This window comes from Saccostrea cucullata, unplaced genomic scaffold (genome assembly GCF_032062105.1).
Source record: "Saccostrea cucullata isolate Sc308-1 unplaced genomic scaffold, CSIRO_AGI_Scuc_v1 ctg3070, whole genome shotgun sequence".
In the NCBI taxonomy this organism is placed as follows: Eukaryota; Metazoa; Mollusca; class Bivalvia; order Ostreida; family Ostreidae; genus Saccostrea; species Saccostrea cuccullata.
This window is the reverse complement of record NW_026933647.1, coordinates 40,001-58,268: the sequence shown is the minus strand read 5'-3', so window position 1 is coordinate 58,268 and position 18,268 is coordinate 40,001. Positions and strand designations below refer to the sequence as shown.

The 18,268-nt window shown below is 33.2% G+C and overlaps 3 protein-coding genes and 1 pseudogene across 3 annotated transcripts; 1 reads left to right on the top strand and 3 right to left on the bottom strand.

The window, feature by feature from the left end:
- Positions 1–1,233: 1,233 nt before the first annotated feature.
- Positions 1,234–7,386, top strand: LOC134238789 (uncharacterized). The gene is given in 5 exon segments (XM_062720904.1): positions 1,234–1,360; positions 2,087–2,173; positions 5,920–6,023; positions 6,141–6,170; positions 6,850–7,386. Coding segments are annotated over 5 exon segments (885 nt in total).
- Positions 7,387–7,834: 448 nt separating this feature from the next.
- On the bottom strand, positions 7,835–9,597 carry LOC134238790 (uncharacterized; annotated as a pseudogene).
- A 3,028-nt stretch (positions 9,598–12,625) lies between these two features.
- Positions 12,626–12,940, bottom strand: LOC134238788 (uncharacterized). The gene has a single exon (XM_062720903.1). The coding sequence runs from the start codon at positions 12,938–12,940 to the stop codon at positions 12,626–12,628; it is 315 nt and encodes a 104-aa protein (XP_062576887.1).
- Positions 12,941–13,036: 96 nt separating this feature from the next.
- Positions 13,037–17,520, bottom strand: LOC134238791 (piggyBac transposable element-derived protein 2-like). Its single transcript, XM_062720905.1, has 5 exons — positions 17,442–17,520; positions 17,131–17,293; positions 13,619–13,773; positions 13,273–13,459; positions 13,037–13,192 (listed from the first exon to the last, which is right to left on the bottom strand). The coding sequence occupies exons 2-5, from the start codon at positions 17,263–17,265 to the stop codon at positions 13,037–13,039; spliced, it is 633 nt and encodes a 210-aa protein (XP_062576889.1). The 5' UTR covers positions 17,266–17,293; positions 17,442–17,520.
- Between the last annotated feature and the right edge of the window lie 748 nt (positions 17,521–18,268).

The window sequence follows — 18,268 nt, the reverse complement described above, 5'->3', positions numbered from 1 at the left end:
ATTTTTTTAAATTTATAATTGATTAACCATGATTGTTTAGTACAAGGCTGGCAATTTTTCAGTCAGGTAGTTGAACTACCTTATATATATTGGATTCCGAAACTTCATAAGAATCCTTACAAACAAAGATACATTGCAGGTTCCAGTAAATGTTCAACCAAGCCTCTTTCGTTACTTCTCACTAAGATATTGACAGTAGTGAAGGAAAAACTTCAAGAGTACTGTGAAACTATATATTCAAGAAGTGGTGTAAATCAGATGTGGATACTTAAAAATTCTAAAGAACTTTTGGACAATTTGAAATCACAAGACTTTACAAAAATCAACAGCTTAAAAACGTACGACTTTTCAACTTTATACACAACAATTCCCCACGACAAATTAAAAATTAAATCCAGGCTTTTTGATGTCATTGACAGCTGCTTCTTCAATAAAAATGGAACTCGTAAATTTACTTACCTCGTCATTGGTCATTTGCAAAATTATTTTGTTAAAACAGATTCTGATTGCACACACAAGTACTCTGAAGTTGACATCAAGAAGATGCTTGAGTTTCTGATTGACAATATCTATGTGGTTTTTGGAGACCAGGTATTCCAACAATCTATTGGAATTCCCATGGGTACAAATTGCGTTCCGTTATTAGCAGACTTATTCTTATATATATTCATATGAAGCAGAATTTATGCAAAACCTTATGCGTGAAAAGAAGAATACACTTGCTGTGGCCTTCGACTCGACATTTAGGTAACCGACGATGTATTGTCAATTAATAATGGATTCAGATGTCGATACTTGATCGATATGTCAAGGTGAGCTTGAAATAAAAGATACCACAGAGTCTGACACATCTGTTTCATGTATGGATATTTTACTTGAAAAGGACGTTAATGGTAATCTAACAACCAAGCTATATGATAAACGTGATGACTTTAACTTTTCTATCGTCAACTTCCCTTACTTATGCAGCAATATACCTTCATCACCTGCATACGGAGTATATATATCTCAGTTGATTCGATACGCAAGAGCATGCTCTACGTATGAACAATTTCTTAAACGATGTAAATTATTGACAAGCAAGTTAAAGAAACAAGAATATCAGCAGTCTCGTTTAAAGTCATCATTTCGTACGTTCTATGGTCGATACAATGACCTTGTCAGCAAATACAATTTATCATTGAGCGACTTCATTTGGAACTATTGTACAAACTATAGTTACTCGCGTAAAATATGAACAGGTTCTGTATCAACAAAAGTGACATCACTTCAACTTTGACCTTTACCCGTGATGAACACACGCAGGACCCTTATACTCCTGTGGTAAACGAAGATCAAATATGGCGGAAACAGTAGACACGTGAGTGCAGAGAAGTTGATATAATTGTTTTCAGGCTTTGTGCAATGATTTTGATTAAGTTTTCTAGTGTTTACGTATTTTACATGCCGTCACTTTTATTTTACATGATTTTAAAAAACTATAATGCATTATAGGTCGCTAAAAAGGCATGGATCTGAATTTTTCTGATCCATGTAGAGAAACTAGTTATCGGTGCCTCTAAAATTGAAATCTGGATGCGCGAGCAAGGAGGGGAAGATGGGGGTGGGGGTGGGGGGGGTAATAGACGATGACAAAAATGTAAATAAAGGTCATCACTGTGTGACATACTGAAATACTTGAGCCCCTAAACATTTCACATGTAGCGTATGCACTTTTGTTTTTAAGCTAAGCTTTCACAATTTTATAGCTTACATTGCATTACCTTTATTTGAAATCAACTTACATGTAAGTTAAATTCAGACATATCACTATCAGATTTAGTCAACGGTCAGCTGGTCAGCACTTGTATGTTATAATCAAATTTATTTTTTTTATATAGAATAATAGAATAAATTTAATGAGACAACCTCACAACAATTTGAAAAATATTTAGAAATATAATTTTAAAAATAATCACAGGTTTCCAATTTCCAAATTGCTAGCATGTTATTGTGTCATTTTAAAAGAAGATATTTTATTTTCTGTTCACTGTTCTACCTAAAGCTGGTTTAGTACTTAATTATAATGCTCTGTTTTAATTTAGAGTTCAAATCACAGTGAGGAGGAGGAACACAGGACAGGAATGTACGTGTGTTATGTCCAAGGATCTTGCAACATTTTTGAAGGATCCCAAAGTACCCGCATCGTTATTCTTTACAATTCTATCGTGTCCTATCGTGCGTGTATCCTATCGTATCGTGCGTGTATCCTATCGTATCGTGCGTGTATCCTATCGTATCGTGTTTTCCGTTTATCAGGTTTTGCGTTTTCTATCGTGTTTTCCGTTTATCGTGTAGATCGTTTATCAGGTTCTATCGTTTTGCGTTTATCGTGTATATTCGGAAACCCTCGCTTTTTATCTTTACTTTAGAAAGAAACCACTGAGCTATTCCGAGTTTCTTTTTCGTTTTGTTAACTATAATAAGATAACTTCAACCGAAAAAGAGAAATGAAAGTTTTATCCCTTTGTTTTTCATCATTAAAAGAAATATTAAGCGTAGAAGAAAAAGAATGAATAAATAAATAACGTAGTTTGATTAATTAATCAATAATAAAATAAATAAATAAAATAATTATTTTATAGACAAGCAGAGAGTGTTTATCAAATGTTAAACAGTAACTCTATTTTCGGAAATGAAATTATAATCGGTCGCCTGGTTTTTTTTTTTTATCGAATTGTATGATTTAATTTGTCAAAATTAAATATTATCAATATGATTTTCTTAAATAAATCAGAGTTACTTGAGAAAGAATTTTTGAAAGCTATGGTGTATGCGTACTCAAAAAGCAAATAAATAAATAATAAGCATGGGATTGATATGTATCTATATTCTTTTTTCCCTTGTTTATCGTCTGATTATATTAGTTATATGTTTACGCCTCTGATCTGCATGTATGCATAATTATTTAAAGTATTGATGTTACAAAAATAATAAAGCATATGACATTGATCCAGATGATTTTAACATCGATGTTGGCCGTATGCGTTCAATTTTTTAATTTTTTTATCACTTTTTAATCAGCTACTTATAAATTCCTTGATGAATGTCTAAATAAAAAAAAAATCAAAATTAAAAAATAAAATGCATGAAAATATTCTACTATGTTTATTACACCTTGGTTGTTACTATAAAATAGAAGTTTTTCATTAATTTTATCTGGCGTTAGATAATCTAAAAATAATATACACAGGGAAAAACATGATGTTTTTTAAAAGCTTACCTTTTCGGCGTGGAAATAAACTGAAAATATAATCCATCGGGATGTCAAAAATCAAAATAAATCGAAGACCTTTCCTTACCAGAAAACTGACACGTATGTGTAGCTCTCTAATTAGCACACTGTCTTCCTGTGCGGTCAACTACCCCCTCCCCCTTCTCCCCTAACTGACACCTCGGCCCGTGTGTGTGATCACCGTCAACATACCTGTACTGATTTCTCACTTGGGGTCAATTAGTAACCTCGAATATTATTGGTTCTAATGAAACGCATCTACTTATTTTCGGGATTTTGTTCCTAACTTGTTTGAACAAACTTATCAAAGATTTAATTCAAAATATATTAAATAATTGTACAATTAATGGATTAAAAAAAATCATCGCATCGCTTGAATGTTAAATAAAAATTCAAATTCATCAATTTAATGAAATGAAGTCCCTAAACTCAATCCGCAGATTCATTTCATTTCGTACACTGTTTCCATCATGTTTATGTAAATTAGTCTTTTAATAAAACTTAAAAAAACTAGAGGTACTGTGAGCGATGAGCTCACTAAATGATACCCCCCGCCTCCCATATGGTTATAACTGGTGAAAAAGTCCATGTTTTCCTGTGGCCGGGAAACCCAAAATATGTGTCGGATGAAAAAGTAAAATAGGAGGTGCACATTGGCAATATGTAATAAAGATTCTGTGAAAGTTTCATCAAATTTCATTCAGTGGTATGAGAGGAGTTGCGGATAAGAGATGGGTACCCCAAAGCGTAACAGACGGACGGACGGACAGACGGACGGACGGACGGACAGACGTACAGACGGACGGAATTAACGATTACTATATACCCTCCCGCTTTTCAAGCGGGGGGTATAATAAAAATACTGCACTTATGGTACATGCACTTTCGGATCATGGGGTTTTCTACGTAATACGGACAAAATTAATTCTAGGAAACAATTTCATTGATCGTAGAAACGGATGAAATAGTTCTAACATTCTAAACTATGAAAATTAGCTCGCATTATTTTTTTTACGGTATCTTACTATAAAAACAAAACAAAAGAAGTCGTCTGATTCCGCCGTTACCATGAAAGACTATAGTAAATACACCGAATCAATTAATAGTATTAATCGATTAATTCCATACGTATATAACTTTATTTAAGAATTAAATATTATATTTGGCTATTTGGTTAGATCTTCTTTATCTCATTTTAAATTGGTTACGGACTTTCAATATTCCGCCCTTCAAATATGCCTCAAATGAGATTACCGGGTCAGTCTAAAATGATTTTTAAGTTTTAATAATTCATTTGCCGAATTAAACCTATTTTTTTTTGTTATTATTAGAAACAGTACACACAGAGCTTAATAGCAATGGTTTATAATTATTTAGTCGGAAAAGTCGCATTTCACTCTTTTAATATTTGTTAATTAATTTTTCTGTTTTGTATTGTAAAGAAAAAACTATTTAACCATTCAATATTCATTAATAAATACGAGATTTTAAGTATCCGATATATAAATGTTTAAATGAACATAAGCCCTAGCTTAGCGTAAACGTACATGTACATATGCAGCTGTAACAGATTCATATTCTCATAACACAGTTTACATGTATTAATGCAGAGCGTTATTATTTAAACAATTATTTAGATTTCTATTCAGGAAATTAATTCTCTTGAACTGTTTATTTCTTGATAGATCTATCATGTTAAATCTATTTGTTAAAGCCGATATCTTGGAACCTTTCTTTCGGCCGGTCTTCTACTTGTATTATTTTTTTCTAAGATGTTTTAATATTTAATTGCGATTTTGGATACATCGCAGATTGTAAGCTTTAAACATTAAATACAAATATTTAATTTATTGCGTAAATTCCTTCCGTGAAATAACTTGGTACTGGTAGATAAATTTATTAGATAGAAAATTAAAATGTATATTTTTTCTTAAATAATTAATCTATTTATAGAGTTTCAAAATTCACACCCTTGAGAAGAAATTAAAAAAAATACAATCTCCATTTCATAATAATCCCTTTAATCACTGTCAATTTTTTTTTATATAAATAAACAACTTTTGTAAAATTACCACAGAGATCTCAAGTTCTTTTTATAATAATTAAATGTACTTTATAGTTTAGATTTGAAGCTCTGCAAGTATTTAAATTAAAATATTGCAGTAACTAAACAAAATAATCTTGTCGTCTTGTCAAAAAACGTTTCGCATTTTGAAACATGCGTTCACCTACATGTATCATGAAGATCAGGTCTATCGTGTTTTGCGTTTATCGTGTTTTGCGTGTATCGTGTTTTGCGTTTATCCTTTCGTGCGTGTATCCTGTCCTATCGTGCGTGTATCCTATCGTATCGTGCGTGTATCCTATCGTATCGTGTATCCTGTAAAGAATAACGATGCGGGTACTGTAGGTATAATATTTTTCAGTGCAGGAGAGTGGTATGACAAAAAAGATTTCATACATTATAAATGCTTAATTTTTTATTCCTATTAACTGAAATCTCTTAGGTTTTTAACAGAAATAAACTGATTTCTCCTTTCATGGTTGTCAATGTTTACCATCTGGTAAAAATGTTTTAAGAAGTAGTCTGGAATCTGTAGCGTTTACAACTTTACATTGTATTTATGTAATTTATTGTTTTTATTATTCAGATCCAGACACTAAGGAATCTATTTACAAACTTATGTTTGATTCTCCATCTGAGTCGCCTTCTGAATCACCTGCCTCAGCTGCATTGCATCCTGAATCAGTGGCTACAAATACACAGAACTTTGAATCACCTGCCATGAACATGCAAAAACCTGAGTCAGATCCCGAATCACCTACTGCAAATGCACAATTACCGCCTGCTAATTCATTGCCAAAGACAGTTCCTATGGAAGATGGTGATCAAAAGGTACATTTTGGCCTTAATTATAATTTGGATGACGGAGACAAAATTCTGAACTGTTATGCCCCCAAACTCTTACAGATATATTATTCTGAATCATCTGAATCTGGGTCTTTTCCATCGTCATGCTTGGCCTCAACAAGATGTTTTACCTCATCTTTATTCACTCCATTTTCTCCTTATCTGTATACAGAAAATAACATGATTCAAGTGGGCCCTAAAACATTTCTGACCCCAGAAGAGTTTCAATCAAATATTAATTTGAAATTAAAAGACTTCAATAGCTATGGAAAGAAGAACAAGAGAAAAAATAGGAAGAAATCTAAATGTTGTAAGCTTATATATATATCATATACATGTATTGCTAAATATTTAATTAAGGCACGTTTATTTTTTTAACAGTTAAAAGTAGAAAAAGTAATGACAGATGGTTGAGAAAGTGATTTCTTTACTGCAGATGGCTTATTAGACACATTATAAATTAATTAGCTGTGTATTTTGTTCAATATATGAACTTTTACATCTTTACTTTGACTTTAAATATTGTATAGTCTACATAGCCATCAGAGCAGATTCATTACAAGTACCCTGTTAAATGCACCATAGTTTATATGAAATGCTCTTTCTAAAAGATAACCTGATATTACATTTATAGAAAATTTAATTCACAAAGAACTTTTTTCAGGTTCACATATGGGACGAAAGTGAAGAAAGGCAACTAATTTTCCAACGAACTAATATGGATGAAGCCTTCGATAAAAACAAAAATCATGACACGTTATGGAATAAAATTTCTGAAAACATGAATGCTGAAGGAATCAAGGTTTCTAAGCTCCAAATCCTGAATAAATTTAGAAATATGAAAAGAAAATACAAAGAAACTATCGACTTAAATAAGCAAACTGGAAATGAAAGAATTGAATATAAGTACCAAAAAGAATTCGATAATTTATTTGGCAACAAACCATCAACCAAAGCAACAGTATCGTTTGACAGTGGTGCAAGTGTTGCAAAGCAAGAGAAAGAGATACCGGTAACTGTTAAGAAAACAACTGATAAAAAATCAACTCACCCAAAGAAAAGGTCAGCAGAAATGATTTATACTAAAATGGAAACTATGCATAAAGAAATGAGGGAACAGATGCAAAGGCACCAGGAAGAAAAGCTGCAACGCTTTGATAGACTTCTTGATATTTTCGAGAAATCTGTTGATAAAAAGTAAACTTTTAAGTGTCCCAAAATTGCCTACATACATGTATTAGGCTCAATTTAATTTCAGAAACCTCTGATTACCTGCTTTTTTTTTTTTGGTTGTATTTTTACAAGTAGTAAAGGAATATTTTGAATTCATAAACTTTTATGTTACAGATAAACAACCTTTTTCTGTTGATACATAGTTACATGTATTAAACGTGTATTGAACTACAGTTTTAATGTACAGGTGTGTGATTTACCCAAAATATGACAATCATATTTTTTTTGTCTGTAAATCAGAAAATGAAATTGTTTGTTTTTTTGTTATTTTTGTTGCTCAGATTTTAATTTTGTTAAGTTTGTTGTTCTGAAGAAAGATATTCAATGAAAAAAAAAAAACAATTAAATTAGCTCGCCTTTTTTATTCTGAACTTAAACAATGATGGTTTTAAATTTGTGCAACTAAAAGCAAAAAGTCATGGAAGTCCCTGAACAAGCTGATTCCTCTTTTGCACCCCATCTCTTCCATCAGGGTACAGGTTGGGGTAATTATTAGGGTGTCCATTGCCATCGTTAGAATCATTTGTTAAGAAATCTTCCACACTATCATGATGCAAGATACAAAGATTGTGTAGTATGCAGCCAGATACAATTGTCTTGACAATCTCATCAGAGTCATGTATGGTTATTTCTTGTAGTCGCCGAAACCGTTGTTTTAGATGACCAATAGCCCTCTCTACTACTTGTCTTGCAGATGACAAAACTCGATTAAATCTCCTCTGATTTATGTTTAAGCGACCGTTGTCTATAAACGGAGTTATTAACCAAGCTTTTAATGGATATGCACTGTCTGCTATTATATACTTATTCACGTCAAAGTACTGTCCAGCTGTAGCATTGGTAAAAAGACTTGAATTTCGTAGTACGCGAGCATCGTGAGTTGACCCCGGCCAACCAGTGTATATGTCCCTTAACATTAAATCATCGTCAACTACTACCTGTAATTTAAAAAAAAATGTATATTTTTAGTATGTGTTATTTATTAACAAGGTAGTAAATTACTCAATAGTCAGTATCATATTTTATCATCTGGAGTTGTATTGAGGGGTAGGCCTAATGTTTCCTGTTAATATAGTCGTTATCTCCACCAATGCAAGAAGATAATCTTATGTGCGTCCCATCCAGAGCACCTATTATGTCTGGAAGCCCAGATTGAAGCTGAAAGTGTTGTGCAATTCCCTGTTGCTCGATGAAATCAGGCCATTGGATAATCTAAAATGATTGTAAAAAACATCTCTGAGGAAAATTATATACTAGTACATGTAGAGATGTACATGTGTGATCTTGGCTTAAGAAGGAAAAAAAAATAATCTTCACATGACTCAAGACTTCAAGGTCAAAATCAGTTTTTTTTCGCATGGCCTTAAAAATATCACAGGTATAAAATGACATGCCAAGGGTGATCTATTGAAATAATGGCAAGACACTAAAATGGGAGATTGTAGTATCAAAATCAAAAGTTAGATCAGAGCACAGAGTTGTTTTTAAATGAGCTTTGGTCCTCTGAGTCTGCTATGTCAAATAAACATACGCATAAGATTTTCACAATAATTTGCAAAGAGACCAAGATCAAAAGATTAAATCTACTTTTATATGCAACTCAAATTTTAGCAATAAGGAAATCCTCTAAATAAAACAAATGCAACACTTCTATATAATAATTGCATTGTAATTATGTGGAAGGGGGGGGGGGGGTACTATAAAAAATTCAGGTGTCCACCTTTTAACACAATACCTTCGAAAGGTTTTCGTTGAATGCACTGTTGACCCTTTTCAACACACCATGCACTGTGGATTGTCCTATGTCAAAGTAATGACCAATTTCTCGCATTGTCACTTTATTTGACATATAACACATGAATACAAGTAGTTGCTTAGATGGAGGAATCCCTTCAATGCCCCCGCCGTGATTAGATGTGAGGTAGGCACCAATATTGACGAGTATTTCCTCGAACATTTCTTTGCTTATACGATAATGGTACCGAAAATTGTCTGTAGAAAATAGAGGAATAACATTTTCAACATAACCGGGTACTCGTGGTGACACCGCTTTTGTGCAATGATGGAGAACGGCCCCGGTTAGAAGTAAGAAGTTACTATATTCGTATGTAAATTCATCCTCAGTATCATCTGACAAACTTTCAAACATAAAAAAGCATAACATCTTTTTCTGCGCCATTTTGGAAAAAAAACATGCGTACATGTATCTACTATCGTTGTTCAGTTGATTTTATGCAAATTTGGGTTATATTTAGACAGATGACGTCAGTTATTCATGTACAATAGTTCCAAGTGAAGTCGCCCATTGAGTCAAACGCTGACTGACGTTTTTCATACCAATTGTTAGTCCATTATTTATACACTGAATTGACGACGGATTTTTTCCGTTATTTCCTGATCATGACAACGAGCACACATCGGGTGTGACCGGTCGGCAGGGGATGCTCACTCCTCCATGGCACCTGATCCCACCTCTGATGTTTCGGAGATCCGTATTTGCTCTGCTCTTATTTTGTATATTGTTTAATGGACGTTGAGATTGAATACTGTTCGTTATCTCCATATCCTTCTCATAATACATTGACTTCACCAAACCATTTAACTACAAGTATGACAAAATATGACATATATAATATAATATATATGATATGCTTTATAAAGACTTTTCACAATAATTTAAAAGGAAAGTATGTGTCAATTGTAGATTTCTGTATAATCTGAATTATCTGATTAAAAATACATATTCGATTAGAAAAGCTTTTGCAAAACTTTTTTTTTAAAATTTGTTTCAGGACAGAATACATTTAGAAACTGATCATGCCTTGGTCAAATCAAAGGAGTTCCCTCAGTCTTTCAGAGAAATGGCAGAGCGATCATTCAACATCAAAATGATGTGCACATGATGTAATCTGGAATCGTAAGTTACAGATATAGACCTGCAAACTTACTAACAAATAAGCCTATCTGCTCGTTAATTATTCTTTGCTGGATACTTCACTTTTTAGGAATGCTCTTTATTTCTATCAATGATGCAAGTGGTGATTCGAGATCATGTCATGTGATATAAGGAATTCTGACTTTGACAGCATGATAAGTCAAGGGTTTGTGAGAAGAGTAGCAAAATTGAAATCTTTGGCTACTAAAATTCAGTAATTGTATGCCACATAAACTGGATGAGTGAAAGATTGTAGCAGAAGCCATTTATTTAAAAAGATTCAAAGTTCTGTGCTTGTCTATCTTCTGATGTTTTTTTTTTCATATGCTTATAAAATCACAAATTTGAAAGTTGTTTAAAGAAGTGACCCAAGGCCAGTAAAGACTTGAAAATGTAAAATAATTCTTGTAACAAAGAAATATTGTAAATGTTTTAGTACACTATATATTCTAGGTGATAAAAAATGTGTTTGACTTAGTTTTTAAAAATGACAAAATAGAAACTCCATTGTATAATTAAAAAAAATATACTGGTTGCAATACATTTTTACCTTAATATGATTTTAATAGTATGTGTCACTAAGATTGAAATACTATTAAGTACTTGAGAACACATCTTACAAATTTTGTTCCAGTTTACTTAAGTCAGACATATATTTTTGTAATGACAGCCACGATGTGAAAACAAACCAAACCAAACCAAACAATTCACTTTTGTGATGTCTGTTGATTTTGTTGTTTACAATTTTATGTGTCAGTTATTGGACAATATGTCCATAATAACTGTAGCATTTCAAATTTGATATATACTTACAATTTAAGGCAGATTTCTGTACTGATATGACCTTGACCCCCAAAGAACAGAAATGTCAGGGTCAATACTTAAGACAATTATTTGTTGGATGTTTTATGCATTATTTTAGACCTTATATCTTACATACGATACCATGGAAAACTGTTAATGATAATGAAATAAGAAACCCATAAAGCCAAAAAATTGAATATTGTTGTTGCTTAGCAACCATTTAAAGGTCATTAAACACAAATTTGAACAAAAATAATGTGTGAATATTGCAATTCAGTATGCTGCCTTCTAAAGAGTACATTCAGAATTTTCTTCTTAAGCATCCATTGTTACAAAATTTTAGCAAGAAAGATGAAAAGTTTTGGGAAAATTTCTAAAATTATGCACTTATTTGACCTTTGACCTCCAAAAAATGGAATCTAAAGAGGTCAAACTTTAAGACAATGATAATTCTTTCAGTATCATTACCCCACATTTGACTTTAAAATGTAATGGAATGCATAAATGTGTGTGGGATAAGCAATAAACAAGAAATACTGCCTGAAAATTGAAAAAATACTCCGTTACTTAGCAACCTCTTTAAAGTTATTATTTTCCGAATTGAAAAAAAGTTTATGTGCTTAATGTAGCAAAGGATCATACGCTTTTGTGGGTTTATTCAGAATTTCCTATTTCAATGTGGATCACTGTAAAAATTTATCTTGAAGATAAAAATGTATCAAAAATGCAATAAAATTCTGCACTTATTTGAGCTTTGACCTCAATTTCCACTAGCAAAGTCAGTCGTGAGGTACCTTGGTAGTTATGAAATATCATCTCTAGAAAATTCCCTACAAAATGGTATGTATTATGCCTAGATTACTCTTTGAAGAAAAAAGTTATAAATTAAATTATAAGGATATATGAAAAGGTATGCAAAAACGCTTAAAATGTGCCGGTAGAGAAAGGGTTAAAAAAAATATTTCCGAAACAATTGCATGGGCCTAAACACATTCTTTTGAAAACAGTTACAAAGAAACACTTGGAAATATACATTTGTGCATATAATGCTGTATTTTGTGAAACAATTTTGCAGGAATGAATATCTTCAACTAAAACATAAATTCGAAAACAAAATCATATTAAGGTATAATACTGTGAGTAAATAAAACAAAAAAGGAAAATAAATAAATTGATATGATGGAAATTTACAATGATTGCAAATCTGCTGTATTCAAATTTTTATATACCTGTAACAAGTCTTGAAGGTTCACAATAATTAAATTCTGTCAAAGCCTTTATTCAAGGACAGTTTGCACCTTCAAAATACATTCTTTTTCATTTGCAGATCACATGATTTATACGTTCATATATAAGGTATCACTAAAATCTTTGAAAAAAAAAATAAAAAATAATGTTGCATACAATAAAGATACAGATTATAGCAACACTGAATAAAGATGCACACTTTGATAATGACAGGTATTCATTACAAAATTAGAAGCTGATTATGCACATGGTATGCCTGAAAACAAGCACCCTGACAAAGATGAACCATACACTTGTCACAACCATAAGTAACATCTTTCCTCTTGCCTTCTTTGGCACACCATTTACACCGTCCACGGGGTCTATCCAACTTTATGCTCCGATGCTGACTTGAACCTGCTGCTGTAATTAGCTGCACTCCAGAATATCTTGGCTGCTTCCTGTTAGAAAAATCTTCAAAAAGACTCATGGCAATATCAATATGAAGATCACCGAGAGAATAATGCTGTCTTGGTTTCATCACACTAGGGGTCATCTTCCAAAGTAGGAACGTGTTGACCAGGGCCACCTCCAGTATGAAATTCATGAAATACTTCCAGTACTTTCTTAACTGTCGACCAATTGGACACTTCTAACGGTACTGCATGACACGATCTACCCCATAGTAATTTTCCTGGTAAGCTGCAATAGCTGGTGGTCGTTGTATTAGGATCACCTCTCCTCCAGGTACTCGGCGATGTGTTGGTCCATCCCCACGTGGATCAGATGTGGTTGAAACAATATGAACCTATAAAATACATATGATTTAACAAATGGATGGATACATTTCTCAGTAAAATACATGCCAGTCAACAAACATTCACTTACTGGTTTTGCATCTTTCCAGGCTGTTGCAACCAAATTGTCATGTTGCAGTTGTTCCGCATCACCACGACCACTAAAAGTTGGGTTCTTAAGTTCATCTGGAAAGCCTTTGCAATTTGTGTTGATAGTACCACACGCATAAATACCATTAACTCCAAGATTCTGAAGTAATGGAATTGACGTAAAGTACCTATGAAATAGTTTCAAAAATTTAATAAATATGCATTTCATTATAGCTAGCTGAGGTTAATTCCAGGTATCATTTCATATTTTCAAGTTTTCACATAAGCAAGTAAGTAAATACACATAGAGATAAAACATTAAAAACTATTTTGTTTTAAAATCATACCTATCAAAGAAAAGGTGGTGTCCTTTCCATTTCAGCGGCTTGGATAAATGTTTAACCATTCTTTCTCCAAGATATTGCCCTTGCATCTCATCATGCTTGCGCGAGTAGATTTTATAATCATTGGTATATCCATTTGGTTCACACCTCATCCAGACCTACAAAACAAAATTTAAATGGTGTTCAATGACAAGGTTCTTAGAAATGTGGAAAAAATAGAAGAAATTAAACAGTGTAAAACTTAATATAATATGTTCAATAACCTCTTTCCCCTGTCGCCCGCTTGATGCTATGATTAGAGCATCTGTTCTAGACTCACGAAGTAAAGAGTTGATCCTTACGTTGTGGATTTAAATCCCACTGTGGGACGTGGAGACCGGTCCTTCAGATGAGACCGTATAAACCAAGGTCCCGTGTCGCAGTTGGTGCTGGCACGAAAAAGATCTCTCACTGCTCAATGGCCCTGAGTGCCGAGTACAGGACAAAATTTGCAGCTCTTCACCGGCAAGTGGTGGCGTTTCCATATGAGTGAAAAATTCTTGAGAGGGACATTAAACAATAAACAAACAAACAAAAAAGTCTTTCCCTCAAAAAGGGAAAAATTTACAGTCAACTCTTTTTTCACTTAACTTCTTCATTACATCATCAAGTCAAAACAGTGTTCATTTATTTGTTTGTTTTTTCCTACTAGCCATAACTATTTCACTATTTTGATGGTCATATAATATCATATTGGGCATATATTTAACATAAAGCTTGTATGCTGTCGTGTCTTTGAATTGGCTTTTTGACTCAGACCAAGGTCTTTCATGAGAAACAAGGTACACTGTATTTCATAAAGGTTCTACCCAGACAGCATGACTACGTTGGGCCAACGTTGGCTAAAGGTTGTACGGTTGGTCTTTAGTTGGCGTTGGGAAGACAATGTTGGGCCAACGTTGGACCAACGTTACCATGTGAATAACCTCTTGAGTACCCAACCATGTTGGGTTTCTTACCTTGGCCCAACGTTGGTCCAACATCAACTAATTTCGTTTCGTTATATTTTCTAATGAAGTTGGGGTTCAATGTTGGCCCACTGTTGGCCCAACGTTTGTAATGCAACCTTAACCAAACTGTCAACTTAATCTGGTAGCAGTATGTTGGCCCAACGTTGGCCCAATGTAAGCTTGAGTGTTTGTTTTAAGTGTTCTTTTATAGTTAGAATAAGTACATTGGGCCATTGTTGGGCCAACAGTTAGATTGCAAACTAAAAGATGATGTGCATGAGTTGGGGGCATTACGTTGGCCCAATGTTGGCCCAGTGTTTGTTATACACTAGGCTTTTATGAAAAGATCATTAATTTCTTCCATAGCAATGAGACTAAACTCACTATGGTTTATTGATGACAATTATACTTTTCTGTTATTAGTATCCACTTCTCAAAAAATCTTCTCTATATAGTGTCTGTTTATAAATTTTGAAATCTTAATTAACCGTAAACTTTGAGTGTAATTGTAAGATTTGTTTCTCTCGTATACAATTAACGAAAAGTCATTATAAAAGGAGACTAAATAAAAGTTTTTCTTACATTAGTTTACCCGGTAATATATAAACGACCGAATAAAAGTTAGCATAATATGGAAACTAAAAGTTCCCAGGGACGGGATGTGAATGACGCATAAATCAAGATAACCCAGCCAGCTTTATAATTGCATTCAAACAAAAGTTAGGCGAGTCGCTAAAACTGAAAGAGTCGCAGCAAATTTAAAACACCAAAATGTGGAGAGCTGTCAAGTTTAATTACTCACAGCTGGCTGATAAACTCAAAATGCAGAGGAAGTTACAGTAAGGTTGGGATTTTAAAAATTTGGTGCACACAACGGCTAACGGCGAAGTCCTAAAAGAAATGTAAGTAAAGTATTATTAAATTTGAAAACTATAGCTACTTCTTTTATAAAATGATTCAGTTTATATGAAAGACATAATATCTTACATTGTATATCATGACGAGAAATGAAATAGATAAGAAAATTTCAGTATATATGGTAAGGTGTGTTTAATGGTAAATTCTTTAGTATTTAAACAGGGTTAAATGCATCATGAGTTAATCAAAAAAAATAAATATTTCATCAATTTTCAAAGATATTAATATATTCACTTTTCTTAACAGCTATATATTGTTCTTAGACGGGGAAATGTGCTGTGTCAGTGTGCATTAATTTGCAGCAGATATAGAACTTCATACTTGTTCATTATGACAATGAAGAAGGAGGAAGAAAATGGGAAAAAAGTGAATATGTGAAAAACAATTGCAATCCGAACAAGACTAAAGAAGGACGTTTCAAATGCTCTTCGATTATACTATTTGTGTCTTTAAACAATACTTTACTGAAAAGAGGGATTGATAAAAATTGAAATTCAAATATTGCCAGGTTGTGTTGTGAACTTTAAGCTCCTTTATATTCTATTATAGTTATGGGATTTTACAAGTTTTTGTGAACAAAGGGATGGTTCTGGAATTGATGTTAGATGATGTTTGAAAGAAGATTGTGTTTGAAATTGAAATTTCAACTCCCTCATTATATTAAACGTTTTAGATTTGACTGTGTGCCGAATCCAGTCAATCGTAGAAGCAAGTGATGTAGAGGAAGTGTGGAGTATAAATCGACATCTTGAATACATTTTAAGGCAGAAACGTGAACGCAAGACGTATTATTATTTATTCTTAAACTCTGTAAGCTTTGGCAAATGTTTTTGTTTAATTATTGTTATAATATTGAAGCAAACTTAAAAGAATTTGTTAGAAACTAACAAATAAATTGTACAGTTTATCACTTTTTTCTTTTGCCTCATCATTGTCAACATTAGCTAGTTATTAATTTTTGTCAAGATGGCTTAATTTTGAATGGAAATCATTATTTATATAGGATAGGTTGGGCCTCTGTTGGCCCTACGTTGAAAAAAAAACTATCCGTAAAATAATAATGGACCATTGTTTGACCAACACAGGTACCGGAGACTGGACCCCCATTGAGCCACCGATGGTATGTTGGTGAACGGACGTTGGGCCATTGTTGGGCCAACACGAAAAGTACGTTGGGCCAATGTTGGGCCTTTGTTGATAAAATCACTGCTGGTAATTGACGTTGGGCCAATGTTGGGCCAACGTTGACCAAATGCTGTAATAAAATAGGCTAACGTTGTGCCAACGTTGGGCCAACATGTTGGGCCAACGTAGGGCCGATGAGCAAACTTGCATTGGGCCAACGTTAGGTAGCCAACGTTGGACCAACGCAGCCAACAACTGTGCGCCAACGTTGGCCCAACATAGTCATGCTATCTGGGTATATAGTCATTTTGGCTTTATTTTCTATCTATATATTTATATCCTCTTTATATTTGGATTTCTTTGATACATGTAGTAAGTAATGGTTTGTGAAGTTTTTTTTTATTTTATATAGATAAAATATTTTAAATACTATAAATAGAACTTTTGAAATAGCAAAATATTTTTTTTAAATTATAAAATTACCTTCATCCCTCTTTTGATTGGTTTGCAAGGTGTATACTGCTTTGCAAAATAATGCCCTTTGTAGCGTATCATCCCCTCGTCCATGCTCTGACACTGCCCAGGCTTCATGTACCTCTGAAAATTTCTCCGAGTCATCTCTATCAATGGGCGTATCTTGTGAAGCCTGTAAAATATTAAATACCAAACATGTTTTGTGGAACAAAAATCATATCTTTGTTTAAAAAGTTAAAGATATAATGATGACAGTTTGACATGTATGAAAATGCACTTTTAGAATCAATTACATTCTACAAATTTTTAAGTTTATTTACCAGTCATACTCAGGAGACCCCGCAGGATGTTGAGTCGTATTGTCATTCAAATGTAGGTACTCGGTCAATCTCCGGAAACGGCTCCAGTATCTTTGAATCCTTTATTTCCTATAATATAGATTTTCAAATTCAAATTTTCTCAAACAGAGAGTTTATTATAATAGCTATAACTGTACAGTGTTTGCATATAAAACAAGATGTGTTTGTGAAACACTATACCCCCGATGTTAACACAATACTGGAGTGTGACGTAAAGTGTATACTTACCCTTGACAGCTATGAGATAGCTTAAAATTGACAACAACCAGACAGACAAAATAGAGAGATATATAAAACTTCTTCCACCTACATATGAATACAGACTGTGCTAATATAATATACTAAGTATAATGAAGTATAATAAATGAAAACATCTAACCATGCCGTAATACTGATAAAAACAAAATATTCGTATATTAATTTAATCCACAGATTTTATTTCCATGATTGTTTTATCTTATTGTGCTCAAAGAAAAATCACACGAGAAGTTGCGTTCGTCACGCACCTGCTCAAGCCTGCTACATGTAAGCCACATAACATTTGCTTATAGATTCTATATGCATGAATGTTAATTCGAATTCATCATGCTTTAAATCTATACTGTACCTAAGAACTTGTTTTGAGACCAGTACATGTCTACACTTGGAAGCTGGTTGGTACCCATAAGGATGTGGAAGCCAAAGTACGCCTTGATTTCTAGGGCAGAAGTGTCAAACCAGTCTACGTCACAGCGACCCCTTTTCTCGAACTCCTGAGCAGCATACCTGTTTGTTTCAATGGAAACTTT

Bases quoted from the DNA above. Each gene is read 5' to 3' on its own strand.
- LOC134238791 (XM_062720905.1), bottom strand. From the start codon at position 17,265: ATGACTCGGAGAAATTTTCAGAGGTACATGAAGCCTGGGCAGTGTCAG. The intron at 13,774-17,130 runs GTAATTTTATAA...TTTGTTTTGTAG, and splicing joins CAATCAAAAGAGGGATGAAG to GTCTGGATGAGGTGTGAACC. The intron at 13,193-13,272 runs GTAAGTGAATGT...TGTATTTTATAG, and splicing joins CCTGGAAAGATGCAAAACCA to GTTCATATTGTTTCAACCAC.
- LOC134238788 (XM_062720903.1), bottom strand. From the start codon at position 12,940: ATGACCCCTAGTGTGATGAAACCAAGACAGCATTATTCTCTCGGTGAT.